Here is a 26,460-nt window from a genome sequence, read left to right as displayed (position 1 = left end):
GTTAAAACCACCTACCAGGCGATGTGAAATGTGCTTTGAAATTCATATCCTGCAGATGCAGTATTTTAAAAATAATCTGTCAGTTGCTAATGATGCCTCCTTGCTTTTGATGTGAGCAGGCTTTTGCCAGCTTTCTAAGTGGTGGTTATGTAACTGTTTGCAAGTATTAACTGGATGCCAAGATACCAAGTCTGAGTACTGAGGTCTGCAAAATAAAAAAGATTGTGCATCATCATGTTGTGCATTGATGTGTGGGCGTGCTATTCCTTAACCATGATGTTATATAAGACATTAGCCTCATGTTCAGGATGTTGTGATGCAACTGCATGTGCTTGCTTTGATATGGTGGTGTTTACCAAGAATTTGTCAGTACCAGCCTTGTTTACAATTTTATCATCCATAGACATTGATCATGATGATTTGGATGAAATATTTCTATCTGTGATGCATGCCATTTTGTTTTATACACTGCTGGGACTGCGTAAAAGACAGAATGTCGGAATCATTTTCTTCCACTCTAACTTCACTTAAATACCCTGTAGAATAATCTAAATGTTGAAACTTCTCAAGAGCAATCAGCCACTGTGTGTGTTGCAAATCAATGCATTGCACAATCATATCCTGCTTACAATGGCACAAAAGTGTAAAAGTTTGTTTTATTGCCCCTTTAGCCGCCATGCATGATTGCAACACTTTAGGTCAGCATGACCTCTCAGTAAACGTCATTGATTCCACCACTGTTTAGACTGCAGTTCTGAAGGAATGCTGCTATAAAATAAGTTTCCATACTGTTCATTTCTCTTTTTTTCCTTGATTCCTGCATTCTACATGCTCTGTCAAGACTTCCTTTCTTGCTGCCTCACGCTTACTTTATGCGTCATACTGGATATTCCAGCTCATATTGTCTTTATTCCAATCCTTTTCTCTATTCATTCTGGTATGCCTCTCTACTTTTCTGTTCACCCCACATAAAATAAACATAAAAAACCCTCCTTCAGTCTTCAGAGACTGATAATTATTTTTTCTAAACTTATTCAATAGATTTGACCTATAAAGCTGACTTTGTATGCTGGTTGTAGTGATGGGATATGATACAAAAAAGTATGAATGCACAGTTGATCTTGTAATTATGTGTTTTATTAGTTCAAAAAGATATTCCACCCACCGCACAATTGGCATTTGAGTTTCACTTTCAGTGCCATGCCCCATGTGTAGGCCATATGTCTTAAGGTTTGGTTGCTTCATGCTCATTATAGGCAGAGTGCATAGTGTGCTCAGCCAGCCTATACTTTTAGAACCGAAAATAAAACAACTAGTGTTAGATGTGATTCTGCTGATTTGACAGCACTTGTCGAACAATTCTTCTTATGCTAACTGCCACCAATTCAAGATAATCAGTTGAGCTCAAATGTGGATCATTTACATTTGCAAGAAATGAGATATATTCCTATAAAGTTCTCTACAAACAGGTATGAATTATCCAAGAACTTACTGTTCCTTACTGCTTTCTTGACAGGAACATCTTGGTCGATCAGAATTGACTTGCCAAATAATCAGTCCCTTTTCCTCCTGTGGTATAGGTTATTGCGATCATTGGAAGTTTGGCATTCTTACATTTATCTTGATGTGTGCAAGACAAATAACTTTGTCAACACCTCTGAATATTGCTAAAAACAAATTGAATTAAAATTTAGAAATGGCACTCCTAACATAAAATCCATTTTCAGGAATTTGTCCATCTTTAGTCGACCATATTAAATGCAAGTAACTTAAATTTTACTGAATTTTTCCAATAACACAAGTTGCATTTATTGAGTTCCTTTAATTTAATGTAATATCCTACCGTGCTTTATAGAAAGACACCACTTAACAAATGAGTGTGATGAATAGCAAGATGAGATCTATAGGATTTTTCCTTGGGGTTTGATCTATTGGACTTATACTTGTTTTTTTTACCAGAAAGTGTGATTAACAGTGGGTGGACGTGGGAAATTGCAATAATGTATCAACCTTGTTTGCTAACATGTTTCCACTTCCAGCCACTTTGCCCAGGAGCACACTGAATGTGATATCAGCAGAAAGGTAATTGAAGTTCTTGCAGCTGGACTGCTGTCATGAACTGGGATGGTTTTTTGTTCTCACTGCCTTGTAAGTTCAGACTGGGTGACATCCCAGCTGCCTGAATGAAGAGGCCTTCCCTTTTATTGTCCACCTCCTGCACTAATGCATTTGAGAACTTTGGAACATGCTTTGGCCTTTTAAACTATTCTCCCTCTTCTTTCTGCTCAGACTGTTTCAGGCACCTACTACAGTCGGAGTGCACTCTATCTTTACCTAGTGCATATTAGCTTTAAATGTTGTGAATCTCTCTCCAACTGGAACTCTCTGCTGAGGTGCATGGCCACAAGCAACTTCATGCTGGGCTGCACACCACTATCATTTAAATTAGCAGGCAGCACCAAGATCACATGCTGATGACATTTGCTGCAATCTAGTGAGGATTGTCCACATGTCCATCTTTGTGCCTGTTTTCCAGCCTCATCCAAATTTTCCCTTGACATGACTAAAAATCCAGGAATAGTGAAAATTGCCTGGTTCCTTCCTGGTATGCTTAACTGTACCCATAAGATACTGAAAGTGCCTCAGAATAGTTCATTTTGATTGACATAGAGAATTATCTGAGAATTGGATCAAATTCTCTGCCATTGCCATGAAAGCAATGGGTTGTATTTCTCATTGGTCTGGCCACAACTCAGGCAAACAATAGCTCAAACATCCCTTTGGAAGAATTAGATATTTTGGGTTTTTTGTGCCTGGAGTGCCTCATGCTGATGGTTTCTGACAGATGTGGTGTGTTTTGCATTCCTTCATGAATTATTTGTTTGTCTTGTGTTCGTGAGGTCAGAGAGGATTCCCCGTGAGGCTGTATATCTCCATTTATTTATATATGAATTAGTCTTTTTTTATTCACTCACAGGATGAGGGCGTTGCTGGCCACGCCAGCATTTATTGCCCATCCCTAATTACCCAGAGGGCAGTAGAGAGTCAATAACATTGTTGTGGGTCAGGAGTTGCATGTAGACCAGACTAGGTAAGGATGGCAGTTTCCTTCCCTAAAGGGCATTTGTGAACCAGATGGGATTTTTTTTCCCAACAATCAACAATGGATTCATGGTCATCGTTAGACTTTTAATTTCAGATTTCTATTACTTTTACATTCTACCATTTATATTCCTATACATTGGCTATCATGTTTATCATGTGACAGGTTGGTTTAAAAATTTGGACATTTCTCTTTAGTATGCCCAGTTCTGAGGAGCAGAACAGGACAAAGATATTGTTGGAACCCTGTTTGGTCTTCATTACCCTGCAATTCTAGGCCTTCCAAAAACTGGTTGTGGGACTCTGCAGTCTTACGTGCTCACCGGACCACTCCAAAAATAAGGAGGCAATAAATCATTCAAATATTTCACTTCTGCAGAAAGAAAAGCCTTGTAACTTCATGCCTCGTGGTTCATTTTGCAAGTGACACACCTTTTTCTACCTTTGATCCTGACCTAGTCCTTGCTAAAGGATAGGTTTGCCTGAAGTATACCCTGGCCATATAGGTCATCCTATCCAGGACACTGGAATGGAACAGCACTACGTAGGTATTAGTGCACCTCCTCCATATCCTGCATGTGTTGGGAGACCAGTAGCGACCCAAAGTGAAAAGTAAAGGTGAATGTACTGACTGTCTCTATGTCTGGTGGCTCTGTATTTGAGAGGGTGTGCTTGTTTTCTGCCTCCTTCAATTGAAGACTGTCTGCTAATGGATGACTTCTGTTGAAGCTAGTAATTCTTCCGCTTTGGCCACTGTGTTCATCACTCTTCATGTGTCGCCCTAGACAGGATGTCAGTGAACTACTTAACTGTCAAGGACCGCGTCCACGTCAGAGTCCAATCCTGTCCTCACTCAATAACCACCTACATACACTAGGTAATGATAATGCATGGGAACACTTGATGACTTTCCTGTTCCTTAGCTTTTGAGCTATTAAGACCAAACACAGGGACAGTTTCTAAATAGCTGACATGCTGAAGAGAAAAGATTAAAATAGGTCCTCATGGTCTGCAAGTTAATAATGTGTTGTATTCCAGGCTGGGATGAGAGGCAAGGAAGGAGATTGTAGGGGTCATGTCACTAATTTTCAGTTCCTCTCTAGACACAGGAAATATTCCAAGCAAGTAGAAAACAAGTAATGTGATACCATTATTCAAAAGATTGGTAAGGATAAGCCAGGCAGTAATAGACCAATGAATCTAATACGATGGTAGGGAAATAATAGGAAATAATTCAGAGAGACACTATTAATCTTCACTTGGAAAATTAATCAAGGATCTTCAGCATGGTTTCATTGGGTTTATAATGTCTGACTGATTTTTATGACTAGCTGTGTGGATGAGGGTTGTTATGACATAGCAGTGAACCCCTCTGTCAGTTAAACCAAACACCCAGAAAAGCTCGCCTTGCCTCATAATCTGTCAAAATATGAGTGACAGAGCACACCCAAATTCCACTAGTTAAAGAAAATAACATCAATTTATATTTAACTCTAAAAGTGAACATTAAACAACAACAATTCACAATTCCAAGCCCCCCTTTTCTCTTAACTGCTTACTATCTGCCTCCAATTCGAGAACAATATGCTGTTCCAATAAAACATTTACTAAAATTATATTAACTTAATTTCAAAACCACACAGTCACTGTCATCTTCTGTGTCCTTCTTTTTCCAGGATCTCCCTCGGTCATCTTCTTTCTTTTTACTGCAAGTATGCTTCATATGAAAATATACCTTTGATAGAGAGTGTTTCCTAATTTCTTGGAGAGCAAGTTGTTCTCCAGACTTTTCTGTCTCAATGGCAGTTCTCTCTCTCTGACCAATCTTCAAAATGTCCACATTTTATATCTCACAACTTCAGGTCATCTCATTGGTTTGATGTTGGCAAAACAATAAATTCAAACTCGATTGGGTTTTAGTATTTTGGGGCATAATTTAAATTGGTTAAATTCGAATTGTCAAAACAGCAACCAAAACTCAGATATCCATTTCAGCCAAATGTTACATATTTTCAGTTTTCAAGTACAGTCTGGGACTGCCACCCAGTTGTGTACACAGGTGCTTGTAAGCGCTCTCTCTCTTAAAGGAACAGTATATGCCTTCAACTTCATAACAGGGTAGTGAATTGGATGTAGTCTACATGGATTTTGGTAAGGTATTTGACACAGTTTCTCACAGAAGACTGGTTAATAATACAAGAGACCATGGGGCCCAAGGTAATTATATCCAAAATTGGCTTAGTGGCAGGTAGCAGAGGATGATAATCTCAGATTGTTATTATGATTGGAAGCCTCTGCCAAGTGGCATACCAGAGGGTTTGATGCTCGGTCACTTTCTGTTTCTACTGTACATTAATGACCTAGACATGAATATAGGCGATTTGATCAGAAGGTTCATGGATTATGTGGAAATGTGTGGTGTGGTAAATAGTGAATAGGAAAGCCGCAGGCTGCAGTATGATTTAGATGAGCTAGTCAGTTGACTGGAATTAAGTCTAGAAAATTGTGAAGTGATGCATTTTGGGAAGGCTAACAAGGCAAGGGAGTAGACAATGAATAGTAGGATCTTAGAAATTACGGAAGATTAGAGGGACCTTGTTGTGCATGTCCATAGATCCTTGAAGGCAACAGAACAGGTTGATAAAGTGATTAAGATGATGTGTACATATTTTATTAGCCAAAGGCATTTAGTAGTCAAGGTATTGAATACAAGAGCAAGAAGGACATGATGGAAGTGGATATGGTGTGAGTTAGGCAACAGCTGGAGTGCTATAGGCAGTTCTGGCTACCACACTTTAGGAAAGATGTGATTTCTCTAGAGAAGGTGCAGTGGAGATTCATTAGGATGTTGCCTGTGCTGCTGTGTTTCAGGTATGAAAAGTGACTAGATAGACTGTGGTTATTATCTGAAGGCAGAGGAGGGTTGTCCTGATTGAGGCATACAGAATTATGAGAGGCATACATAGAAAGAAACTTCCCACTTTGTGGAGGGATCAGTAACCAGGGGACATACATTTAAGGTGAAGAGCAGGAGGTTTACAGGGAGTTTAAGGCCAAATTATTTCACACTGATGGTGGTAGATACCTCAGACTCACTGCCTAAAAGGGTTGTCAAGGCAGGAACCACCACAACATTTCAGAAGTATTTAGATAATGAGTTGGACTGCCATGGCTTATGAGGCTACAGGCCAAGTACTGGAAAGCAGACTAGATTTAATTGGTGCCTGATGGAATGGCTTGGATACATTGGGCTTCTTTTCATGATGGAGAACTCTGCTATCCACCTGTCCATCGCAAGTCTACATTTAGCATTTACCCTGTTTAAAATGTGAAGTTTTAATGCTTTAGAAAAAGAATTTGGAATAGAAACATCTGTTGTATTAAAATTCAGATTGACTGAAGGGCGGGGAAGAGAAAGATGAGGAACCTGAGGCAGGGGAAGAGACGTTATAATGGTTTTGAGATGCAAGCAAAAACTCACTTATAAGTGTAATAGATTTTACTATTTTTATATGTTGTGGCAAGTATCGTGACAGGAGAGAACAAGTGAGGCAATTCAAATGTACAGTAAATTGTGATTTTCAGAGAGATTAGGTGAAACAGACCTCACTTGGAACTGCCATTAATTTGTTACTTATTCCTCATTCACAATTCTATGGTTTTCTTTTCGAGCTGTCTTTCTTGGTATTGGACTCTTACATATATTTGTTCATGCTGGAGAAAAGAAACTGGTACTGAACTCAATTCTATTTCCTTCACGCTTCTGGTTGGAGGAGTATACCAAAAGTCAGATGATTCCTTTGTTCATTTTATTTTGTTGTTGCTTTTCTGTCCTTCATTTTTTTGAGCTCACTGCTTCTCACATGGTATGATGTGTACTGGGAACTGCATCCCACCTCTGTTTTTACTGATTTACTTTAATATCAGTCACTATTACATTTGAGCTATTTATATCAATCCAAATAGATTGCACCATGATTCTGCTGTTGTTTTAGTGGGAACTGCGGAGCTGGTGATTTACCTCATCAGAATTACACTGGGTGATGCAGGCACAGCACCTGGCACTGTCATCATTAGATCCACGTCCAACCTTTTTCCAACTCTCCATTGCTCGTGTATAGTTCATTGGGAGAGATCGCACTCCCATATCACATCACATGGTTTGAGTCTTGACTTTAGAATATAATGTCCTCACTAGCCATTTCAATTAGGCTAAAAATCAGCTCCGGAGTAGAACTTTTATTTAGAGGCACTTTTGCTTCTCGTAGTGCGTCCAGTTATCTGCCAAGTAGTAGCAGTATATTGCCCCCTGGTGGTTGAGAGAAGTTGTATTGCTGACTGTTGAATGTGAATAACAGCAACAGCTCTTCAGATTGTCCAGTGTAACTTCAGACAAAACCCTGGAACAATAACATCAATGGTTGTTTATGCTGTTTCTTCAAGATTTCCACTGAAGTTTCCGATTACGAGAAGTTCAGAGGACCTTCGTGGAAATTTTCCCATTCTATGCACTATTTACATTCATGAATTGTAATCACTATGACTGTGGGTTCTTCCAAGCTGCTGCTGCTATAACTTTAATTAAAAGTGTGGAGAAATGACGTAGGCAGTGCATATTAGTGGTCAAACCAAAGACAGAACATTGATGATGATGATTAAAGGTCTGCCTTTTCTTACTTTACTGTATTTGCAGCGCTCTCTCTCTCTCTGTTTCTTAGTCTCTCTCTGTTTCTTAGTCTCTCTCAGGCACTGTACACATTATCCTGTACTATCTTTTCACAAAATGTGGGGATTTACAAATTGAAAAATGGTCAAACCATTGTCTCACAACATAGAAAGAGGCTATTCAGCCCATCACAGCTGGGCCAATGCTTGAAAAAGCTGTTCAATTCTCTCCCATATAGCTTATCTTTCCCTCATGACACTGTAAATTAGTCCTCCTTAGGACTCATCTAATTGTCTTTTTAGAAGTCCTATGGAATTTGATTTCATTATCCTTTAGGTGGAGTGTCCCAGACTTTTAACAGTATTTTAATTCTGCAATACTGGCCCATTTGCCATAGGAAACATTTTCACTCTACGCTTTCTAATGTAACTCATTCCTGATGAAGGGCTTATGCCCGAAACGTCGAATTTCCTATTCCTTGGATGCTGCCTTAACCTGCTGTGCTTTAACCAGCAACACGTTTTCAACCAGCTTTCTAATGTAAACCTATTCTTAATTTAAATATATTTATTAGATCTCTCTTAACCTTTTCAGATTTAAGGAGAGCAATGATTGCTTTGCTAATGGTTTCCTAAGAAATTGTACTCCAGAATCTGTACCTTTGTACCTACGATGGCTGTGTAAGTGGCAACTGTAAATTTTTCACCAAAGGGTGTGCAGACAGGTGAATTGGCCATGCTAAATTGTCCATAGTTGCTAGGTGCATTAGTCAGAGGTGGGGTGGGTTACTCTTTGGAGGGTCGTTGTGGGCTTGTTGGGCCTGTTTCCACATATAGGGAATCTAATCTAATCATGTGAGTACATGTGACAATAAAGCTAATTCAATTCAATTTAATCTATCTACATAACTGAGCAACCTTGACCTACATGATCAATATGTACAAAACTTGTCAGGAAAATCTTAGGGATCATCTCTTCAAGTGTAATTACACTTATAACAGCATGATCCAATCTACTTACTGCAAAGCAACTTCGCTGACACCAGAAAATCTTTTTTATAAATGTGATGTTGCATTCTTTCAGATTTTTCTTAATGTTGGAGATTTTTAAAAAGGCATATTTACCTTTTTCTTTCTGTCTCTTTAATCTCTCTCAATCCCATCTTGTTTATTATTTTCTGCTCCTGATTTGATTTTGAATTATACTTGCTGAAACTTTATGGCTCATTCTCTCCACTCCCTTTAACAATTGTGTAATTTCATTGACCAAGGTGAGTCAAAACTTCTTGCCCTGTCACAGGGCATAGGTCCAATAAAGATACAAAAAAAAGATTTTAGCTATGTGTTTTAGAATAGCCCCCTGTAGAAAATTCCGTAAAAAGTCTGTAAAGGAATCTTATGGACTATTGAGAGCAATACCTGGTCAATAATTGAAAGAGAAAAATAACTGAATTTTTGCAACTTTTCCCAAGTTCGTAAGTTGGCAATTTACCTTGTTACTAAGCAAGTTATGCAAGCTGTATATAGGTTAAAGATGTAGAAAGATATTTATTAGAAATCAAATGCAAAAATATAAAGTCACCAAGATAAATGTTATTTTTGGACATTTATTTTAGGAATGTGTGGAATGATCATTGACCCTCACTTTATTTTCTTCTCTGTAAACTTACTGGGAGTTTAATTAAGCTAATCTAGCAGGGGGAAATATTTAAATTTACAATGCAGCTTTATTTTTCACTCTGTCTATAACTACTTGTATCTATAACATAATGAAATATACACAGGAACATTGCAAAACACCGAGTCACATAAGATGATGTTAGAGCGGATGACTGAAAGCATTGCCAAAATGTGAGACTTTAAGTAGTCTCTTAAAGGGTAACAATGAGTTGGAGACTTATAGGAAGGGAATTCCATACCTCTGGACCAAGGAGCTGAAGGCACAACAGTTAATTGTGGAGTAATTAAAATTGAAAAAACGCAATCTAGGCCAGAATTAGGTGGGTGTAGATGTCTCAGAGGGCGGTTCAGCTGCAGGCTATTTCTGAGGTGGGGAAGGAAGAGGCCGTAGAAGTATTTTGAAAAGGAAAAGAATGTTAATATCAAAGGTGTTGCCAGTTTGAGAGCTGATGGGTCAGTGAGCAAAAAGCTGACAGTGGAATGGGATTTTCCACAAATTATGACACAGCAGACCTCTGAATGACCTCAGACCCAGAGAATATAGAATGTAGGGGATCTCCCAGGAGTGTTTGAACCATCAGATCCAGTGTTAAAGAAGGCATCAATGGCGATTTTAGCAAGATCAGACAATGTTACTAAGGTGAAAGTAGGTGGTCTTAATGATGCAGAAACAAAAGTTCATATCAGGGTCAAATGTGACCGCCAAGGTTACAAACAGACTGTCTTAGTATAAGACTGTTGCCATTCCATGAATGGTATTTTAAAATGAAAATTCCTGATGTTGTCATAGTTTGGGATCTTTTAGCTACTTTCCGTAGAAAAGATGTAGAAGGCCTTAAATTATTAATATTCATGCAAATTAAAGGAGAAGGAAGCCTAACATTTGGGTATTTGAGGTGCTATTGAGTTAACATTTGCATTGTTTCCTCATTGACTGACAATAACGATCATTCAGAAGTTTTATTGGAGGTTGATAATGGTTTCACACCAAATCTGTCAAACTGTTTTACATTTTGTTCAGGGTGTGAACACTCACAGATGAAGATAGGCACTGACACAAGCTGTATGGCTTTTGGAAGCAGGACACTACATAAGAAGTGAAAACACAACAGTCTGCAAGAATCATTGAACGTTAGAGAAGGGATTTTGAAAGCATAGTTCTATTACCAATGCAAATTTCATCATATCAATGCAATTATAGCAATAGATTTAATGACTGATTATTATCCATTTAATTTGCAAAGGTAATATACTTAATATCATTTACATGTAGCTACATTGAAATAACTTCAGTGTTTCCATGGAAATATATCTGCTTAAGCATGTGAAAACTCAAAGTCATAGATAGAAAGCCAAGTTAATCAAAATCTGGCACCAGTTATTGCTAAGAACAATCTTCACATGCATAACTTTTCTTTCTGAAAAAGAAGTAACTTAGTTTGGAAATCACCAAATTGTTTAAAACAAGATATTAGAAAGTCTTACTAAGCATTCTATTTGATGCTTTCTATATTCATAAATAAAACTGCATTGCTTGGATTTTGCTTCAAAATGTAAATAAAGCCAGTAATTTATTTTATCATTTTTGGGATGCTGTTGATTTCCTCTTAGTTTTAGTGTTGTCAGTCACAGCGAAATTGTCTGAGCATCTTAATTTTCTGCACATTGGTTTTGACAGCTCTGCGTCTGCCTGTCAGAAGGGACATTAAAATAACATCCCCTTCTGGTTTAGAACAGCTGCTCGTATATTTTATGTATATATTTCTTTAGTATGCCTGAAGTCAGGCTAAGAAAATAAGAAACTTGCATTGAATTGATAATATGCTTTATCTCCCATTGGTGGACATAAGAAATGACAATGAATTCATTTATTTTCATCAATATTTTTGCATTGTAACACTCACTCATTTCAGCAAATCAGTCTTTGGCACAGTAACAAAATGAATCATCTTATAAAACAAACAGATTCTTTCATGAATAAACTGCTCTGTAAAAGTTATTTTCCCCATCTCCCCTAAGAAACCTGACAGCACCAATACCCGTTGTGAAAATCAGGGCAGTTACCTGGTGGTAACTGAGTGAGTAGGAAACTCGGAAGGCAGGGAGCAATAGTAGTTTCAGTGGTCAAGGTGGATGGACATGATATGTACAATACTGAGAAATGTCGTCGATAAGCTTGGTGAGTGTTTTTTTTTATTCATGGAATATAGGCATCTCTAGCTTTGCCAACGTTTATTGCATATCCCTAATTGCCCTTAAGAAGGTAAAGGTGAGCTGCTTTCTTGAACTGCTGTAGTCCATATGCTATAGGTAAACCCACACTGCCATTAAGGAGGGAATTCTAGGATTTTTTCCCATCAACATTGAAGAAACAGATATATTCTAGCTCAAGATGGTCACTGGCTTGGAGGGAAATTTGTTGTTGTGTTCCATGCATCTGTGGCCTTGTCTTTCCAGGTGGCAATGGTCATAGGTTTGGAAAGTATTGTCTAAGGTGAATTTTTATAGTGCAGCTTGTAGATGGGACATGTTGCTGCTACTGAGCGTCGGCGGTGGAGGGAATGAATATTTGGGAATGTGGTGCCATAAAAATGGGTGGCCAATCAAGTGGGCTCCTTAGTGATGGATGGTGTCAAGCTTTCTGAGTGGTGTTGGAGCTGCAACCTTCCAGGCAAGTGGGGAGTATTCAATCACCTCCTGACTTGGGTCTTGTAGATTGTGGATATGCTCTGGAGAGTCAGAAGATGAGTTATTCATTGAAGGATTCTCAACTTCGGACTTGTTTGCATAGCCACTCAATTTTTATGGCTAGTCCAGTTCAGTTTCTGGTCAATGATAATCTGTAGGATGTTGACAATTGTGAATTTAATGATGGTAGTACCATTGAATGACCCAAGGAATGATGGTTAGATTCTTTTTAGTTGGAGATGGTCATTGCTTGACATTTGTGTGATGCAAATGTTACTTGCCACTTTTCAGTCAACCCTGGCTATTGTCCAAGTCTTGCTGCATTTGGACATGGTTTACTTCTGAGAAGTCTTAGATGATGCTGAACATTCTGCGATCATCGTCCTTACTTCTGACCTTATGATGAATGGGAGGTCATTGGTGGAAGAGCTGAAGGAGGTTGGGCCTTGGATGGCACTCTGAGGACCTCCTGTAGAGATGTCCTGGAGCTCAGCTGACTGGCCTTAAATAACCATAACCATCTTCCTCTGTACCAGGTATGACTCTAACCAATGGAGAGTTTTCCTACTGATTCCCATAGACATCCACTATGAAAGGGCTCCTTGATGCCATGATCAGCAAATGCTGCCTTGATGGCAAGAGCAGTCAATCTCATTTCTGTAGTCCTGTCAGTATGAGGTAGCGGTAATAAGATGGAGGCACTCGCCCTGTCTGAGCACAGAGAGCCATTAACCTTCTCTCCACATTCTGCGTGTTTCCCTTCATGTGTAACATTTCATTGCTGTCTCAGTCCAGGCTCATTTAAATTTGCTAATCAGAAGGAAAAAAAATTCTCCTCCTCTTGTGCTACCCATCCACTAGCATCTCCAAGTTCCTATCTGCAAAATGGTGTGATAGCTTCCTTTACTGCAATATAACAGTTAGATATGACAGTATGTGGGGCAGCTTCTCATTTACAGCATCTAAAGTGTGCAACAATAGTTTGAATAAGATGCCATCAGATGACATCAGAGAATTCGATTTCCATCTCTGCTGTAAATCAGATGAAGGGCAGATGATTGCATGAGAAAGCTTCATGTGGATTGGTTGCCCTGAATCTAACTCAAGGGCACTTTGCCAGTAAAATGAGAAAATTTAATGCACAGTAACTGATAGAGGTTCTTTGTAAATGTGAGTGGGTTCAGCAGACTGCAACTGAATGTTTGACATCCATTTATCGTGCAATCCTGGTATGTGCAAAGAACGGATGGAACCAATACTACTACTATTCAAGAAAGCCATTAGCAAGGGATCTTCTTGTGGCACAGTGATCCTGTCCCTGCCCCTGAACCATGAGGTCCGCGTTCAAGTCCCAACTACTCTAGAACTGTATAATAACACCTCTGAACAGGGTGACTAGAAAAGTAGGCTTAATTTTAAAAAAAACAGAAAGCTAGTTGCTGAAGGATAATACAGGAGCCAACTTAGACTCAGTCTTAAGTTTATTTACGGATTGAAACATTACAAGAATGCAACTCCAAACTTGAGGGGTCTGTGGCCACTGGTAGTGTCCCTACCTTGCCTGAAGGCTAAAGTTCAATTCCCACCTGCTCCCTAGTTGTATCATACATGTCAGAACAGATGGAGTTAAAATATCTATAACCTCAATGTTAATCATGCTACTGTTCATTAAATGTTGTTTACATGCTCAAGTGAAACCCCAATTAATGTCCTCTACCTGCATAAAATTAAACACAATTGATACACAATCAGCAATACTCATTATCGAAAGGCAATCAAATGAGCTGTGTGGAATAAGCTATTTTGTTAAATTTCATTGTTCTCTACACCCAGCCATTTGGGAGTCTGCTGAAGCAGTGATAGCATCCCTTCCTCTGGGCCAAGAGACCTAGGTTCAAGGCCCACCAGGGGTGTGTCATAACAACTCTAAACAGATTTGAAAGCATCTCCACACCCAACAATTTGCCATTGGTTGACCCTACATAGTTAACATGCTTTTTTTTTTGGATAACTGTAATTTTTCTAACAATTTTAAACCATTTTTCTCCTGACCTGCAAATCCTGGCACTACTGGTGCATAACTGAAATATCGCACATATCAGAAATCTGAACCGTAAATTTGAAAATACTCAGTCTGACTGCAACTTTGAGAAGAGAAACAGAATTAATAGTTGAGATCGATGGCCTTTTGCAAATTCTGTCTCCAGATATTGCCAGATCTGATGAATGTTTCATGTTGTACTGTTGTAATTTCCAGCACGCACTCTCCTTTGTTCTTGTATGAAGTTAATTAGAGATTTGTTCGAGGTGTACAAAATGGTGAAGAGTTCTGATGGAGGATCTAAGGGGAAACTGCTTCTGGTGGCAGAACGATCAGTGAGTCAGTGGGTGCACCTTTAGGATAATGGCAAAACAATTTGGCATAATGAGGAAAAGCAGATTAAGCAATGAGTTATGGAGATGTGATACACATTAACTGAAAGGGTGATGGAAGCAGAAAAAAATAATTTGTTTGATAACAAGGAATTCTCAGCTTTGCAGACAGATAAGAGTTAGCTAATGCAGAATAAAAACAGTGACAGTAATGAGGGAAGCAGTACAGGCTTTTGTTGTAGTATGTTCCTGTGAATTGCAATATTGCTGCTTATTAAATGCTTTAATTTTTATCCAGGAGTATTAAACTACATTTTTCTTTCTCTGTTTGAAAGGAAACCCTCTCACCGGCTGCTGGAAACCTTCATCAAGAACAGGAACATCGTCACTGCCTGTAAACTGGATGGTCCCTTGAATAATATTGCTCTCCTCCCCAGCCACACAGTGTGTGAAATGGGAGAACTGACCCAAATAGGTGAAGTACCACACAACTTAGGTTTTAGTTTAATTTTTGTGGTGGTGCAAGTGTAAATCTTGTGTGGAGTGTGCGAGTGCTGCTGCAATGTGTGAAGGGCAGAAGTGAAATTATATGATGAAGGATAAAGTTAAAAAATCACATAACACCAGGTTGTAGTCCAATAGGTTTATTTAGAAGTACAAGCTTTCAAAGCACTGCTCCTTCAGGTAGCTACTGGGGCAAGCTCATATGACGCAGCATTTATAGTAAAAGATCAAAGTGTCATACAGCTGATGCAATGTATTGAACAGACCTAGATTGCTGTTAAGTTTTTAATCACTTAGAATGAGTTGCAGGTTTTGATTCTTTAATATTCAAATCCCAGAACTTCTTTCAAGTCACACTCCTGAGATAACTTAAGGTTTTATGAGAAAAAAATGTCATTTCAGCTCAGACAATGCATTAAAGTTGTGAAGTTAGAGTCTGTCTTTATCCCAATCTTGAGTCAGACTGGTTCTATTTTCAAAGTAGGAATTGATAAAATATCACATGACTGCCTATAGATTGTGTGCTTTCTGAAAAAAAATACAATGTATCTGTAAATGCAAATTCACCCCAGAGATTTGTATGTGTGTGTGTTTGATAGAGTATGTGTGTGAGTGTGATAAAGTATATGCCTGAGAAGGTGTGTGTGTGTATGAATTGGGGTGTGCATCTGAGAGAGAGAGCGAGACCGTGTGTATGAGAGAGGGTCTGTGTCAGTGTGATTGTGTGTAAGAGTGTGTGTGTGTGTATGTGGGCTTGTGTGTGAGTGTGTATAGTGTAGTGGGGTTACCTGTAGTGTGACGTGAACCCAAGGTTCCAGTTGAGGCCATCCTCATTGTACTGAACTTGGCTATCAGCCTCTGCATTGTTGTGTACCCTAAGATCCACCTTGGAGAACGGTCACCGGAAGGTCTGAGGTTGGATGTCCTTGACCGCTGAAGTATTCCCCCTCTGGGAGGAAACACCCCTATCTGGTGATTGTTGTGCGGTATCCATTCGTCCATTGTCGTTGTGTCCACTTGGTCTCATCAATATACCATGCCTCGGGGCATCCTTGTCTGCAGTATATGAGATAGACAATGATGGCTGAGTCACATGAGTACCTGCCGTGTGCGTGGTGGGTAGTGTCCCCACGTGCAATGGTAGTATTTGTGTTGACACTCTGCCTCCCCTTGCAGTGGTTGCCGTGACAGGGCGGCATGGTGTTGTGGTCAGATACATTCTATTTTTTTTTGAAAGCACAATCTGTAGGATTCAGTCCATATGGCATTTTATCAATTCCTATTTTGGAAATAGAACTTCTGACTCAGAGCGGAAAATGTGTTGCTAGAAAAGCGCAGCAGGTCAGGCAGCATCCAAGGAGCAGGAGAGTCGATGTTTCAGGCATGAGCCCTTCTTCAGGGATGAGGAAAGTGTGTCCAGCAGGCTAAGATGAAAGGTAGAGAGAAGGGACTTGGGGGAGGGGCGTTGGAAATGCGATAGGTGGAAGGAGGTTAAGGTGAGGGTGATAGGCCGGAGTGGGGGTGGGGGCGGAGAGGTCAGGAAGAAGATTGCAGGTTAGGAAGGCGGTGCTGAGTTCGAGGGATTTGACTGAGATGAGGTGGGGGGAGGGGAAATGAGAAAACTGGAGAAATCTGAGTTCATCCCTTGTGGTTGGAGGGTTCCTAGGTGGAAGATGAGGCGCTCATCCTCCAGCCATCGTGGTTGCTATGGTCTGACCTCTCTGGACATTTATATGCAAAGGACATTTATGAACTAGATCGGTTTTATGACAATTCACAATGGTTATGTGGTCACCAATAGACCAGATTTTTATTCCATACTTTGTACTGAATTCAGAATTCACCATCTGCCATGGTGGGATTTAAACTAATGTCCCCAGATTATTGGCTTGAGGTTCTGGATTGCTAGTTCAATGACATTACAACAAATGCCACCACCTTCTTCATCTGCCATCAGTGGTATATTAAGATTATTTTATCAATTCCACTTTCGAATTACCAATAATTGTATCCAGGGTTAATATACATATAAGGAATGCTGGATGACTAAAGAAATTGATTGTTTGGTTAAGAAAAAGAAGGAAGCATGTGTCAGGTATAGACAGGATAGATCGAGTGAATAGTATAAAGGCAGTAGGAATATACTTAAGAGAGAAATCAGGAGGGCAAAATGGGGACATGAGATAGCTTTGACAAAGAGTTAAGGAGAAACCAAAGGGTTTTTACAAATACGTTAAGGACAAAAGGGTAACTATGGAGAGAATAGGGCCCCTCAAAGATCAACAAGGCAGCCGCAGGAGATGGGGCAGATCCTAAACGAGTATTTTGCATCAATATTTACTGTAGAAAAGGACATGGAAGATATAGAATGTAGGGACATAGATGGTGACATCTTGAAAAATGTCCATATTACAGAGGAGGAAGTACTGGATGTCTTGAAATGCAAAAAGGTAGATAAATCCCCAGGACGTGATCAGGTGTACCCTAGAACTCTGTGGGAAGCTAAGTAAGTGATTGCTGGGCCTCTTGCTGATGTCGGTGGTGGACAAGTTATTGGAGGGAATCCTGAGGGACAGGATGTACATGTATTTGGAAAGGCAAGGACTGATTAGTGATAGTCAGCATGGCTTTATGCGTGGGAAATCATATCTCACAAACTTGATTGAGTTTTTTGAAGAAGTAACAAAGAGGATTGATGAGGGTAGAGTGGTGGATGTGATCTATATGGACTTCAGTGAGGTGTTCGGCAAGGTTGCCTATGGGAGACTGATTAGCAAGGTTAGATCTCACGGAATACAGGGAAAACTAGCCATTTGGATACAGAACTGGCTGAAAGGTAGAAGACAGGGTGGTGGTAGTGGAGGGTTGTTTTTCAGACTGGAGGCCTGTGACCAGTGGAGTACCACATGGATCGGTGCTGGGTCCACTAATTTTCATCATTTATATAAATGATTTGGATGTGAGTATAAAAGGTATAGTTAGTAAGTTTGCAGATGACACCAAAATTGGAGGTGTAGTGGACAGCAAAGAGGGTTACCTCGGATTACAACAGGATCTTGATTAGATGAGCCACTAGGCTGTGAAGTGGCAGATGGAGTTTAATTCAGATAACTACAAGGTGCTGCATTTTGGGAAAGCAAATCTTGGCAGGACTTATACACTTAATGGTAAGGTCCTGGAGAGTGTTGCTGAACAAAGAAACCTTGGAGTGCAGGTTCATAGCTCCTTGAAAGTGGAGTCGCAAGTAGATAGGATAGTGAAGAAGACGTTTGGTATGCTTTCCTTTATTGGTCAGAGTATTGAATACAGGAGTTGGGAGGTCATGTTGCGGCTGTACAGACATTGATTAGGCCAGTGTTAGAATATTGCATGCAATTCTGGTCTCCTTCCTATTGGAAGGATGTTACGAAAGTTGGAAGGGTTCAGAAAAGATTTACAAGGATGTTCCCAGGGTTGGAGGATTTGAGCTATAGGGAGAGGTTGAACAGGCTGGGGCTGTTTTCCCTGGAGCGTCGGAGGCTGAGGGGTGACCTTTATAGGGGTTTACAAAATCGTGAGGAGCATGGATAGAATAAATAGACAAAGTCTTTTCCCTGGGGTCGGGGAGTCCAGAACTAGAGGGCATAGGTTTAGGGTGAGAGGGGAAAGACATAAAAGAGACCTAAGGGGCAACTTTTTGACGCAGAGGGTGGTACGTGTATGGAAGGAGCTGCCAGAGGAAGTGGTGGAGGTTAGTACAATTGCAACATTTAAAAGGCATCTGAATGGGTATATATTAGGAAGGGTTAGGAGGGATATGTGCTGGGTGCTTGCAGATGGGACTAGATTAGGTTGGGATATCTGGTCAGCATGGATGAGTTGGATTGAAGGCTCTGTTTCTGTGCTGTACATCTCTATGACTCTATATCACTGCAGTATATGTGCATTACTGAATTAACCTTGAAGGAAAGTGGGCTTTGAGTAAATGATATTTAAAGAGAATATCTATGTGTAATTGTTTACTTCTGTCTTATTTTAGTTATAATTTCAACCTTTTTTTATTATACAGAATAATTGTGTACATTTATCAATTTCAGCAAATGTTATGTATTTCAATTCTTTGATGAAAAATGATCCAATATTTGAAATCATAAAGACATAGAGTTTAAAGTGGGCATATCTTCAGTGAAACAAGTAATTGCTTAAATAAGAGTTCAAGAAAAACCATTCAAACTATGCTGTGAGATCATTTAACTTTATTTGTGGTTTGAGTTAAGTTTGAAATCAAAGTGCGTGGGTGTTTTTACCCATTTACCAACTTGACTGTGTCGTTGTGTAGCCTCCTTGTGTCCTCCTCAATATACCTTTCCACCTAACTTTGTCATTAGCCATCATGAATACAGCGGAACCTTGATTGTCCAGCATTTGATGATCTGAATATCTGATTATCCAGCAAGATTGCAAGGTCCTGATGCTAGGCTGAACTATGTTATCCGGAATTCAATTAACCAAGAGAAATTCTCCCTGCCTGTGTCCTTTGGATAATCAAGGTTCCTCTGTACATTACACTTGGTTCACTTATTTAAGTTATTGATAAAGAAAGCAAAACCTGTGAACCTAGCTAAGATCCTTGCAGTATGACAATAGTCACAAATTGACAACCCAAACTGACCTATTTATTCTGATGCTCTGTTTTCTCTACAAGAATTATTCCTTGGTTTATGCTGATATATTACGACTAACATTTCGGTGTCACTGGGGCAAATTCTGCATCTTCTTCCCTAATATCATTGTGGATATACCTACATCAATTGATAGCTCAATGCCATCTTCTCAATCTTCACTAGTCACAGGCAATAATGAACTAGTAAAAAAAATCCCATGAGTTTTCTGTGCAGTATTATATGCTTTTTGAGAATCCAGATACATTGTATGCACTGATTTCCCCTTATCCACTCTTTGTAGTTACATCCACTAAAACACATGTCAGATTTGTCATATATAATTTCCATTTTATAAAACTAGGTCACTGTGCAATTGATTTTCTAAATGCCCTGCTATATTGTTCTCAACAATAGATTCAAACATCTTCCTATTACTGATGTTGGGCTCATTGGCCTGCAAGTTGCTTTAGTTTCTCCCCTTTCCTTCTTGAATTTCTACCATCCAAATCCATGGGGCATGCGTATAAACAACCTTTGTGAATTCATGGGCAAGTGTTTGACCATTGCTTTAATGGGGAAATGCTGATTGCAAGAACACTCCATAGAAATTTATCTATCGTGCAAAAGAATACACAATTGGCACTCTGCTGCATTCTTAAGTAATTAAGAAACATTCAATCTATAAAATTTCAATCCAATAAACATTCATTCTAAGGATTAACTGAGAGTTTTATGATAGTCTTTTTCTGTTAATTGAGCAGTTGTGTGACACTGCCTTTGTTTCTCATACTTCATGTACTTGTGGGCCAACTCCAGATGTTGATTTGACTCTTAGCTCTGGATCTTTATGCTTTTGAAGGTTTGTTTGTGATTGTGACCAGTTCAATTGCCCACATATTAGTTGAATGTGCAAGAACTATTTAAACTTGAGTCTCATGAATTGAGTTTATTTGCTGATGTGCAGTTATTGCACAGCAAGAGACAAAAATGCATGAGGCAACAAATGATTTTTTTGATGCAGAACACTGAGTGCATTGCTTTCAGGCATACAACTTGTTTGAGAGGAGAACAAAAGGGAACAGTTATTGTTTATTTGCAATGAAATCTCTGCATTGCTAGAATATCTTATTGTGCTCAAAAATTGGATTAGCATGATTATTAAATAATAGCAGGAATTTTCACCGAATTGTTCCTGCGGGAAATGAAAGTTGGTCAATTTCTCTAATGGGCTGCTGATTTGCCAAACCAGGTTTCAAGTTGAAATCCACCCTCTGTGTGTACATATGTCTGCATGAACCTAGGGACATTTCGACACCAGGGTTTTGTTTACATAATCAGAAGTTGTGCCTTACTCGCTCCCTGTGGGGAATGGGCCACAATCAAACACTCAAAAGCATTAACTTAATTATTTGGGATAGGATTCAGTCATCTCTGCAGGTTCATAAGGAAACTCGCTCATTTCTCTTTCGATAACCAAGTGGCTTTGATGGCATCATGATTCTGGATCCTCTTAGAGGAATGTGCAAACCTTGCATTGAGATAGCCGTCAAGCATGCTGATGCCGTTTGGAAAATACCGAGGCCTTGGCAAGTGTGGTTAGGGGGTTTAAGAGTGGCACCATCAATGAGGGGCTTCAGTTATGCAGACAGACTGGAGAAAGTTTTGACGGTATTTTATAGAAGTCTTCAAAATTACGAAAAGGACAACATGAGGAAACATTTTCACACAAGAAAGTGCTTTGAAAGGGTTGTAAAGAAGATTGAATTGTAACATTGTTTTGATAAGTATTTTAAAGGGAACTAAAAACACAATGGTGAAAGAAGAGGGGAAGGAATTAATTGGCTATTCACATTGAAGAACTGATATTCACACAATAGTTTAATTGGTGCTGTATCACTCCACTGCTGCAATATCTACAATACTTATAGTTTTGAGAACATTTAGAGTATGTTTTTGTTACTTTGATGTATCATAGTGTGGCCCACCATTTATCACTGTTTATGAATGATTTCCATGCAAAATGTTGCAAAATAGGCGAAAGTAGACTCCTCCATTCAGTTGTCATATCACACTTTGCATCACTGCTGACAGCAAGCAAAAACAGGGCAAGGTGCAAAATAAAACCATTCTCCATTAGGCTGGCTCTTCTCAATCTCTATTTTTGCTTCCAGGTGTTGTCCAGCATCTGCTGAATGGAGAACATTTGCACGACACGTACATTAAGAAACATAAACTGCTGCCTGATAACTGGACTACAAAGCATGTGTATGTGGAATCAACAGGAAAGAGCCGGACACTGCAGAGTGGACTGGCTCTGCTGTACAGCCTACTACCAAAACTGGACTGGGGCAAAATACACATCCGATACCAGTGGAGTACCATTTTCTGCTCTAACAGCTGCGACTGCCCGATGCGTAATCACTACCTAGAGGAGGAACAACGACGCCAGTACAATGTGCGGATTAAAAACAGCCTGTTGGAACAGACATACATAGATATGGCAAAAATTGTGGGGATTCCCACGCGACGGTTAAGAGCAGCTAATCCCATTGACTCCCTGCTATGCCATTTCTGTCATAACATCTCATTTCCATGTACAGAATATGGTTGCATTAATTTGAACCACTTCAAAGTCATCAAGGCACATCAGCTGGAAGATGACCAAGACAGGCAGAGGAAGAAGTTGTACTACAAATATGCACTACTTGCAACCCACCCAATTTTAAACCAGACTGTCACTCGCATGCAACAGATTGCTCAAGGAAAAAAGGATGAAATGTTTGCCCTCTACTCTGCTCATGATGTCACAGTGGCACCCCTGCTCAGCGCTTTGGGCATTCCTGATGCCAGTTTTCCTCGATTTGGTGCTCGAATAATCTTTGAAATGTGGCAAAATGGACAGGTGAAAAGACAACATTTTATTCGTATTCTTTATAATGGCATTGACGTCACATTCCAAACTTCGTTCTGCTCTGGGCACAAAGCACATTCTAAACAACTCCTCTGTCCTTTTGAGAATTTCCTAAGTTTTGTAAGGAAGGACATGTTTGCCATTTTTAACAGCACAAATTATTACGATGCATGCCACAGGAGAGTATTTTAAATATGTCAATGCTGGAGTTTCTGTAATGCTGAATGTTGTGTGTTTTAACTATCGCTGATTTTGAATTACTGGTGGTATATTTTGATGACATTGTACCTTTTCCAGTGGCAGAGTTGTTTTATTTCCAGTGGTAATAAATTATAATGTGGATTGTACAAACGTCATGCTCCAGTTGTGTGTTGTGACACTGTATTCCAGGGACTTTGTCTACATAATATCATGTTTTGAATTTACAAAAACCCATTGAAGCCAGACATGGTATCTAAAGCTTTCTAAAATAATCCAGGGATAAAATAACAAAAACATGATTACGCATAATTAATACTTCTTTAAGAAAATGTGTGGTGTCAGGGATCTTTCAGCAATCTATCTATATTTAAGAAGGGAGATAAGAATATACCTGAGGAACTATAAACCAGTCAATCTAACAGTGACTGATTAACAAAAGAAAATTGAACCGCTACCAAAAAAGCAAATAGGACAATATTTACGAACTAAAAATATAGTCATGCATAATCAACATGGATTGTTAAAGGCAAAATCTTGCTTGCCTCATCATTAATTCTTTTGAAGAGAGACCGTTAAGAATTATAACTCTTAAATTTGATAGTGGCTTCAGTTTAGAAAGTTAGAAATTAGTGATCGTGTTGTTTAGTTTGGTATTTTGATGTAGCTCTCTTTTTAGTGAACTCGGTACTTCTTTTCATTTTGGTCCAAAGTAAAGCAGGTAACTAGTTTCAAAGGTTTTAGGTATCGGCTGAAAGTTTCATGATTTAAACCAATTGGGAAAGAATCAGATTTCATGCCAGCTGAATTTCAAATTAAGTCTAGTTTGAGATATTCCTTCCTACCACAGTAGATTCAGCTCTTAGACATATCATGAAAGGTTATATAGAATAAATTTTGAGACTTCCTAACTGACTTGCTCATAACAATAAGATCTAAAACTATCTAAAATGTTACAATGTTGCACGCCCATCATTTGTAAATGTGGAAATGCTTTCCTCTGAAATTCAGTGGAAAGATGGAATTGCAAGCTTCAAGTGCCTTTATCAAACAAATTTCTTCAACTTTGAGCCAAATTAGAATCTCAGGGGGCATTTTCAAGTTGGCAATCTGTAACCATTGGAGTGCTGGAAGGATCAGTGGGAAGTGTCTGTGCTGTTTAAAATTCGCTGCCCTGATCTTCTGGTCCTTCAATAGTGAGTGACAACTACATAGCCCCAAGGATACATGTTGGGACTCCTGGGAAGTTCCAACACACCAACTCCATGGGGACTGTCTAGAAAATTTAAACTCCCAACGGGAATTCCCCAGTTCCCTAGGACACTGCTTGAATATTGTTGGCTCTAAATTAGGTTTGGAGTGTTGGCAGAGATGAGACTTATTTTCTGGATATTATGCAGTAAATATTAGACAGATTGAAACATGTCTAATTCCTGGGAAGCCATTCAGCTAGTCCTACTGACCCCTTTGATGCCCCTCTGAACCCTAACTGTTTTCCCAGTGCCTCTGCCGCTAACCTCTGAAAGCCTCCTGAGCTTCCATTATCCCCCAATCCTGTGACATGCTCTGGGTTGAGAATTTGCCTCCTTATCCCTCTTGACACTACCCAGAGGCAGTAAAAAAATTTGTCTGGACCTTATTCACTTAGCGGTGTAGCTACCTACCTGTCACTTGACTACCCTACCTAATGCTGAAAATGTGTTGCTGGTTAAAGCACAGCAGGTCAGGCAGCATCTAAGGAACAGGAAATTCGACGTTTCGGGCCAGAGCCCTTCATCAGGAATGAGGAGAGGGTGCCAGGTAAGCTAAGATAAAAGGTAGGGAGGAGGGACTTAGGGGAGGGGCGATGGCGATGTGATAGGTGGAAGGAGGTCAAGGTGAGGGTGATAGGCCGGCGTGGGGTGGGGGCGGAGAGGTCAGGAAGAAGATTGCAGGTTAGGCGGGCGGTGCTGAGTTCGAGGGAATCGACTGAGACAAGATGGGGGGAGGGGAAATGAGGAAACGGGAGAAATCTGAGTTCATCCCTTGTGGTTGGAGGGTTCCCAGGCGGAAGATGAGGCGCTCTTCCTCCACCCGTCGTGTTATGTTCTGGCGATGGAGGAGTCCAAGGACCTGCATGTCCTTGGTGGAGTGGGAGGGAGAGTTAAAGTGTTGAGCCACGGGGTGGTTGGGTTGGTTGGTCCGGGCATCCCAGAGGTGTTCCCTGAAGCGTTCCGCAAGTAAGCGGCCCGTCTCCCCAATGTAGAGGAGGCTACATCGGGTGCAGCAGATGCAATAGATGATGTGTGTGGAGGTGCAGGTGAATTTGTGGCGGATATGGAAGGATCCCTTGGGGCCTTGGAGAGAAGTAAGGGAGGAGGTGTGGGCGCAAGTTTTGCATTTCCTGCGGTTGCATGGGAAGGTGCCGGGAGTGGAGGTTGGGTTGGTGGGGGGTGTGGACCTGACGAGGGAGTCACAAAGGGAGTGGTCTTTGCGGAACGCTGATAGGGGAGGGGAGGGAAATATATCCCTGGTGGTGGAGTCCGTTTGGAGGTGGCGGAAATGACGGCGGATGATACGCTGTATATGGAGGTTGGTGGGGTGGTAGGTGAGAACCAGTGGGGTTCTGTCTTGGTGGCGGTTGGAGGGGCGGGGCTCAAGGGCGGAGGAGCGGGAAGTGGAGGAGATGCGGTGGAGGGCATCGTCGATCACGTCTGGGGGGAATCTGCGGTCCTTGAAGAAGGAGGCCATCTGGGCTGTACGGTATTGGAACTGGTCCTCCTGGGAGCAGATGTGGCGGAGATGAAGGAATTGGGAATATGGGATGGCATTTTTACAGGAGGCAGGGTGGGAGGAGGTGTAGTCCAGGTAACTGTGGGAGTCAGTCGGTTTATTGTAGATGTCTGTGTTGATTCGGTCGCCCGAGATAGAAATGGAAAGGTCTAGGAAGGGGAGGGAGGAGTCTGAGACAGTCCAGGTGAATTTGAGGTCTAGGAAGGGGAGGGAGGAGTCCTACCTAATGACAGATCTACTCTTTCAACTATTCATTTATGCACTCACCCTAAAGAACTGAAATCATCTGGAATATTTCAACTTACCAGGATACAGCGGTTTGTGCTGTAAAAAGGGAGTATGGCTTCTGTACGCATTCTTTCTGCTGTTTCCTCTGATAAATCCTGTGCTCACTGGGTTTTGGATAGATACCACAACAGTACCAAACAAATCAGAGAAAGGTCAGTAAGGGAATATTTTTCTCCAAATATCTAAATTTGCAGAGATAGAAAGTTAGGTGCAAATGCCAGTTGTGAGGAGAATGCAGAGTCTCGATAAGATAAAAGCACATCAGGTCAGTCAGCAACAAGTTGGCAGATAAACTATAATGCGATTATTCACTTTGGTAGCAAGAATAGAAAAAAAAAATTTAATAAAAGGCATGAAGTTTCTAAATAATGTTCAGAGAGATTATGATTTACAAGGAGCATAAAGCTAGCATGTAAGTACAGCAAACAATTACAAAGACAAATCGTGTCCAAGAATAAACAAACTTTGCTACTATTGCGCAGGCCTTTGGTGAAATCATAATTGGGAGGACTGTATGCAGTTTTGATCTCCATATTTAAGGAAGGATAAACTTGCTTTGCAAACAGTATAGTGGATATTACCTAGATTGGTCCTTCAGATGAGAGAAGACTGTTCTTAGAAATTTACTTATTTTTC

At 40.1% G+C, this 26,460-nt stretch overlaps 1 protein-coding gene across 3 annotated transcripts in view; it reads left to right on the top strand.

The window, feature by feature from the left end:
* pxylp1 (2-phosphoxylose phosphatase 1) overlaps window positions 1-22,860 on the top strand; it is a 158,703-nt gene extending 135,843 nt beyond the window's left edge. For all 3 annotated transcript variants that reach the window (XM_060834233.1, XM_060834231.1, XM_060834232.1), the window contains 2 exons: window positions 14,844-14,983; window positions 21,827-22,860. In XM_060834233.1, the coding sequence (XP_060690216.1) occupies window positions 14,844-14,983; window positions 21,827-22,758 (1,072 nt within the window). In that variant the 3' untranslated portion in view covers window positions 22,759-22,860. The remainder of the gene's footprint in view (window positions 1-14,843; window positions 14,984-21,826) is intronic.
* Window positions 22,861-26,460: the final 3,600 nt, after the last annotated feature.

The sequence above is a fragment of the Hemiscyllium ocellatum genome, chromosome 13 (assembly GCF_020745735.1).
Source record: "Hemiscyllium ocellatum isolate sHemOce1 chromosome 13, sHemOce1.pat.X.cur, whole genome shotgun sequence".
Taxonomy (NCBI): domain Eukaryota; kingdom Metazoa; phylum Chordata; class Chondrichthyes; order Orectolobiformes; family Hemiscylliidae; genus Hemiscyllium; species Hemiscyllium ocellatum.
Note: the sequence above shows the minus strand (reverse complement) of the source record. Positions and strands in the feature narration are given on the sequence as shown.